At 46.1% G+C, this 6,716-nt stretch overlaps 1 protein-coding gene across 2 annotated transcripts in view; it reads right to left on the bottom strand.

Moving 5' to 3' along the window:
• Positions 1 to 3,273: 3,273 nt before the first annotated feature.
• The window catches only part of LOC103260442 (carbonyl reductase [NADPH] 1), an 18,601-nt gene continuing 15,158 nt past the window's right edge, over positions 3,274 to 6,716 (bottom strand). Inside the window, exons 2-4 of one of the 2 annotated variants that reach the window (XM_008058081.2) lie at positions 6,101 to 6,432; positions 5,464 to 5,571; positions 3,274 to 3,993 (exon numbers count right to left, since the gene is read on the bottom strand). In XM_008058081.2, coding sequence (XP_008056272.1) covers positions 3,557 to 3,993; positions 5,464 to 5,571; positions 6,101 to 6,389 — 834 coding nt within the window. In that variant the 5' untranslated portion in view covers positions 6,390 to 6,432 and the 3' untranslated portion in view covers positions 3,274 to 3,556. Of the gene's footprint in view, positions 3,994 to 5,459; positions 5,572 to 6,100; positions 6,490 to 6,716 lie in introns of those variants that run through there. The other variant, XM_021712359.1, reaches the window with a different exon arrangement.

The raw sequence follows: 6,716 nt of genomic DNA, 5'->3' as shown, positions 1-6,716 counted from the left end.
AACTATTGTTGTTAATTAACCTTATCTTAAAGAAACAAAACACCACAACCAATCAGTCACTTCACAAACCTCTGGAAATTTCCTCTTGCAGACCTCCCCCAAAGACAATTCCCTGGCTCACACAGGACCCCTGTATAGTCTTATAAATCTATCTAGCCTCTGCATCTTGGCAGACTCTCTGCTGCCTCTGTGTATTGTGCCCTTCACAGTGTATCTTCCCTTTAATAAATCTACCTTTCTTAATTCACAACTATCTTGGTAAATTCCTCTTACCATCTTGTGACTCTGGCCACACTAAGCCCAGCACACACGGCAGCATGAATGCATGCTTTTATGCAATGTAATCTCAGAAAAGTAAAATTTGGTAACAGAGGTAAAAGGAATAATTGTAAGAATAAAACGCTTGGGAATGAAATAGTGAATGGATCCAGGACTTAGGTGGGGGCATGGCCCAGGAAGCAGCACACCTCTTCTTGTAAGGGAAGGGGAGGCAGTACGTGTGGGTTTAGCTGCCCATGTGGTGAGTAGCTCTTTTCAAGAGCATCTATTTCTCTTTGACAGGCCACAGATTGGAGTTCATCATAGGGGGGTTAGTCTGGGAGATATAAGGAAAGAGTAGCCATTTAGCAGAGTAGGAAGTAAATTTATCAGGGAAAAAGGTAGCATTGGCTAGAATTAGTGGTCCATTTGGGTTGGGGTTCTAACATGAATGAGCACAGCCAGCTTCCTGTTTCCTTTCTCCTCAGTGCTCTCTAGCTGCCAATGCAGTGTGAACGAGGGTTGGTGTTTTGCCAGACTCATACAAGAGTGAAGGGCATTTGTAAGAGAGGAGTTACAGTATTGGGATGCGGCCCTATTCAGTCTTTGAGATAGTTTGTATCTCTTTCTAAATTCCATATAATTGATAGAGATGCAAATACTGTCCTGTCTAGTGGTGATTTGACTTCCTCCTCACTGTGGAAATTGTCTTCATTTACAATTCAGCTCAACATTTGTTTATTCCATATACAAGTAAATCTGTGCTCTTTTAGCTTTTTCTTTGAGCCAGTTATAACATCTACCTGGTTCCCTCATATGATATGAGTTAAATTTATTTGAAAATAAGTTCCCAAGCATAAGGCAGACATCTTTAGCAATACAGGTAGGACCACTTGTGTACCTCACTCCTCCCACCCCAGAGGTTAGCAGGTACTTGAAGTTGGAATGATGCTTTACTTGAGTAGGAGTCTCACTCTGTCGCCCAGGCTGGAGTGCAGTGGCACGCTCACAGCCACCGCAGCCTTGACCTGCTGGAAGATGATCCTTCTTCCTCAGCTTTCCAAGTAGCTGGAACCATAGGCATGCATCACCATGCCTAGCTAATTTTCTGATTTATTGTATAAGACGAGTTTTCACCAAGTTGCCCAGGCTGGTTTCAAACTCCTGGACTCAGGCAATCCTCTTGCCTCTGCCTCCCAAAGTGCTGGGATTACAGGCATGAGCCACCACGCCCAATGACGCTTTATTTAAATCTTAACCCTTTTCTGTTTAGAAAAAAAAGTGCAGCTCGCTGCCACGTTCACTTAATCTTACACACATGTTCTTTGAAGCTGAAGCAAATCTGATTGGTTTTCAAGGTGAAATAAAATATAAAAACTGTTCTTGGAGATACGTCTAGGAAGAACTTGTCTCTAGTCCTGTTGATAATTACAAAAAGAATTACCATAGTTTTTGTAATTTTTTTAAATCTTGGGGTATACACTGCAGCCACAAGCACAGTCAGAATATCCTGGGGTAAACGGGAAAAGGGTTAAACAAGCCAGGTGTTATTTTTAAGGTATTAAGGGGAAAATACCTTTCCAAATGAAGAATACACTTTCAAACTAGCACAAGATACTAGTCTTGACCTGGATATTGTTGTTCTTCTGGTGTCTGTTTACCAAAACAGAATAACTAGAAGGAAATGAACAGCCTTACTGAATGGCAAAACGTGTGAAGCAAACCTCATTTTAAACATAAGGGCCCTAATCTTGTTTTCATGGGTGATCATCTTTCATTTTTCTAAGCTTGAATGTCACACTGGCGCAGAGTGAGCGATCATGACAGTAGTGGCCTTGTACAACGTATAGTGATTCTGTGGATTAGAGATAATGGCATGGCCATTTACTGATGCTAATGGAAGGAGCCCAGCTGGGTGTTGGCCAGTCAGGCCCACTTACAGGAACTAATGGCAGCAGGGGCTGGTTTCAACACTGGATCTCAATACACATAATCCTATGAATGTTATCCCCATTTGACCATTGAGGAAACCGAGACAGCAAGATGCAGTAATTTTGTCTATGGTCAATGTGCTAAGTGGGCAGAACCAGAAATTTCTCCTCATGTTTCAAAAGATTTCAGCAAACAGAAAAGTTGAAAGAATAGCATAATAGACGCTCATACATCCACCACGGCTGGGGAACTGTGAAAACGGTTATATTTGACTCATCTATTCATCTCTCTGTATATAATTTGTTGAAACATATTAATGTTGTAGACCTCATGACATTTCATCCAAATGTAACATATTCCCATAGAGGAGACTGAACATTTCTCTTGTCTGAGTCTCTTATGGTTCATTGCTTCATACTGGCACATTTCACACATTGAAATTGGTTGTTTTTTCCCCAATGACCTTAGTTTTTTTTTTTTTTTTTAAGTCGGAGTCTCACTCTGTCATCTAGACTGGAGTGCAGTGGCACTATCACAACTCACTGCAGTCTTGCCTTCCTGGGATCCAGTGATCTTTCTGCCTCAGCCTCTCAAGTAGCTGGGACTACAGTTCAACATCACCATGCCCAGTTATTCTTTTTCTATTCTTTGTAGAGACAAGGTCTTGCTATGTTGCCTAGGTTGGTCTTAAAATCTGGGCTCAATCCTTCCACTTCGGCCTCCCCATGTGCTGGGATACATGTGTGAGCCACTGTGTCCGGCCTGACTTTGGCTTCTAAAGAGACCAAGTCACCAGCCTTTTCCTCTGTGGTATTGCCTATGGCTTCCTAGAGGTTGGTACACTAAAGCCCAATGAGCTTTGTTCTTTTATTTACATCTTGGCTCTGCTTTCATGTTATACAATGGCAGGCTGGAGAAGTGACAGATATGTGGCTCACAAAGTCCAAAGTACTTTTTGTCTTGTTCTTTTTTTCATTTTCTGGGTTTGCTCACTCCTGAATTGTACTATCCCTTCCCTTGACCTTGTATGTTGACTGTACTTCTGAGACAAAGCTGGAGGCGTGTAAATAATTTATACAAATGGACATTCAGAAAGAACTATTTATTCATCTATTGATTTTCATTCATTAGTTTTGACAATTACACATTGCCTTTCCCTACGTGAGAGTAAATCACAAAAGACTTCACAGAATTAGCAGTCAACTGAAGAAGTAGCCTACTCAATCAGTAGTATGTTAGTAATGAGTACTTGATGGGGATGTTTCAATTTTTAGGGGGAAGGATAGGGATATTTTTGACATTGTGAATGTCCTTTGGGTCAAGACAGGGTACAAAACAAGGCCATGGGTGAAGCGTTAACTCCAGCTCACCACTGTTCAACCTTCTTCTCTGAAACAAACTGTCCGTGAGGTCCCTCAGCATTTGGGGGCAAAAGGGCCAAGTACACAGGGGTTTCTGCTCCTTCTTCTGGGCTCTTGGTGGCCTTGGGTCCTGCCATGTCGGTTCTCACCCACCCTGGGCAGCAGGCATTTAGGAGGATCTTGTCCCCTTTCCTCTCCTCGCTCAGTTTCCGGGCATGGATTCTGGACAGGACTGTGACTCCGATCTTCGTCACCCCATATGCGGTATTGGGCCACCCCTCTTTCTGGTGCACTCCATTCTTCGTATCCTCCACAAACTTGTTCATGAGCCCTACCAGCTCCTCCTCCGTGATGGTCTCACTGCGGAACTTCTGCTGCAGATTGGGGCTGCAGCTTTTAAGGGCCCTGAGGCTCACTGTGCTCGACACGTTCACCACTCTGCCTAAAATACACCACAAATCATTATGCACTAAGGCAAAGTGGAGCCCAAAGGGAGGCCCAAACCTTACCTGTACAATGACCACTTGAATACCTAATCCTGAATTGTGTCCCACATTTAAAAAAAAAAGGTGTGCACTAAAATGGTGAAGGCCAAGTTTGCTAGGATTTTGAACCAGAAAACTGTCATTTAAGAGACAGCTACCAGTGAGAGTTCCAAGAGGAATACACATAGAAGGTGTGGTATTTGCATAAAGAATTCCATTTCTAACTGGCTTAATAGAGGAGTCAGGTGACATTTAAAAGAGCTGCCCTTTGAGGTCCTAGTGAACTGGAGTCTTAGAAGCAGTACAACTTTCCAGGACGACAGGATGAGGAAACAGGACAGGACTTGAGAATAAACTGTACATCCAAGAACTCAACTCTAAGCCTTACATTTTAAACTTTCTAAAAGTAACTGCTTTTCTTAACTGCTGTGTACTTAATGGGTGGGTTCATATTCCTGTCTCATTACTTGGGAGCATTATAACTATTTATGGTCAGATAAATAGGATAGTCATGTCCAGAACATTGAGCAAGTTGAAGGGGAGTTAAAACAAGCAGAAGTTAGGCAGTGGCAGGTTATGGCCATCCCTATGAACCTTGTGAAAGGCTTTGCTCCAAAAGGGTTTTTGGGAGGGGTGTGACCACTCTGACAGTATGCAGGATGCTGGGAAACGAAAAGACACAGGATGGGAGATTCCTTAGGAAGATTTGTAGTTGTCCAGAATGACAGCTGAATGCCTGTTTTAGAGGTGGGATGAGATGGTAGCTTCAGGAGAAACTAAGTAGGTACAACTTCTAGGACCTTTTTAAGTGACACAAAGAGGGTGGGACATGGTTGCAGGATCCTGGTGGGGTCAGTATCCAGGATGATTTAGGGAGAAGGATGAACATCCTCTGGAAGTGTCTGTTTTAGACTAGGGGGAAGGCATTGGAAGGAGATGGAGAGGCAGGAAGACAATTATGTGTCAGGAGCTCTGGAAGTATTCTAGGTAGGTGTAGCTTCTAAAAGGGCCTAATGAATTGGTGGTAGTGAAGGCCTGAATAGAATCACTCTGAAAGGGCTGAGAAAGGCACTGGATTGGCCGGGAGTGGTGGCTCAAGCCTGTCATCCCAGTACTTTGGGATGTCAAGGTGAGAGGACTGTCTGAACCCAGGGGTTCGAGACTAGCCTGGGCAACTTGGTGAGACCTCATTTATACCAAAAAAAAAGAGAAAAGACACTGGATGGAATCTTACAGGACTCCAAGGTATGAGGGGAATGGAGCAAATAAAGAGGCTCTCTGAGCAGACATCTGAGCTAAGGATAAGAAAAAGCCAGGTGTGCAAAAACTGTCTCTGTCTCCACCCTACCAAATCAAGGAGGCTGGTACACTGGCAGCACAGAGAGTGTGCACTAAAGACAGGGTGTGCTGTTTCCCATCAGACTCACCTTGGGGTTTTATTAGAGGCAGTAACTCTGTGCAGACATCTCGGGTACCAAAAAAGTTTGTTTTCATCGTTACTTCTGCTTGAATATGAAAGGGTGTGGGATCAGCAGCTTTTTGGAGAGAAAGAGAACAGAGTTAATGAACTATACCCATGGGCTAAAATTCCATAGAGTGGTAAAAACAAACAAACAAAAAACAGTGGCTGTGAATTTTTGTGAATTCCATCTAAAGTCTCCATCTAGTTGCAGTATTGTGCCAATGTCAATCTCCTGGTTTGATAATGTTCTATATAGTATTTTTGTAACATGGTACCTTTGGGGGAGGGTGGGCAAAGGGTACACACATCAGACCTTGGTGTAACCATTTCTTACAATTTCTTGTTAATTTCAAAATCGGAAGTTCTAAAGCCCTAAAGCCCAGTCTCAGAAAAACTGAAGAAAACCTGGAAAAGATCCCCAAGAGTCCGAGTTAGAGGGCTGAAAGCCCTCCCACTCTCTAAGGATTCTGGTCTCCCAGCAGCTCCCAGTCCCTCCTTCTTCCCCCTAGAGAGCCTGTTCCGGGTCCCCAGCACAGCGCTTCTCTGACCCTGGCAGGAGGATCTGGGGAGCCACTTCCCCTCTGAGCATCCCAACCCCTTACTTTTGAAGGCGATGCCCGCGTTGTTGACCAGCACGTCGAGGCCCCCGTACTCCCTGAGCAGGAACTCGCGCAGGGCGCGGATGCTCTGCAGGTCGTCGATGTCCAGCTGGTGGAAGCGCGGGCTCAGGCCCTCCGCCTGCAGCTGCTGCACGGCCGCCTGGCCCCGCGCCACGTCCCGCGCCGTGAGCACCACGTCCCCCGAGAACTGCCGGCACAGGTCGCGCGCGATGGCGAGGCCGATGCCCTTGTTGGCCCCGGTCACCAGCGCCACGCGGCTGCAGGACGACATGGCTGAGCCGGGCGCGCGGCGCACCTGGCGCGGAGAGCGGACCCTGCTGCGGACCACCCCCGGCGCGCACCGCGGAGGCGGGCGGGAGTCAGAGCAGTCGCGCAGAACCGAGTCCTGGGATCCAGCGCTGCCAGTCCACAGAACAAGGCACCCGGCCTCGGTCCCTCCCCTCCGAAGAGGGGCAGTCTGTTCCCGAAGATTTCGTAACGCCCCAACTCCCGGGTCCGCCCCCTGCCGGCGCTGCGCCCTTTTTGGCTCCGGGCTCCGAGCCAAGGGTGATCTGCGAGATGTGCTTCCCCCAAAGCCAGACCGAACGGTGATGGGCCA

The sequence above is a fragment of the Carlito syrichta genome, unplaced genomic scaffold (genome assembly GCF_000164805.1).
Source record: "Carlito syrichta isolate Samal-C Ts95f unplaced genomic scaffold, Tarsius_syrichta-2.0.1 Scaffold303209, whole genome shotgun sequence".
Lineage (NCBI taxonomy): Eukaryota > Metazoa > Chordata > Mammalia > Primates > Tarsiidae > Carlito > Carlito syrichta.
The sequence above is the reverse complement of the archived record's forward strand: the minus strand, read 5'-3'. Positions and strand labels throughout refer to the sequence as shown.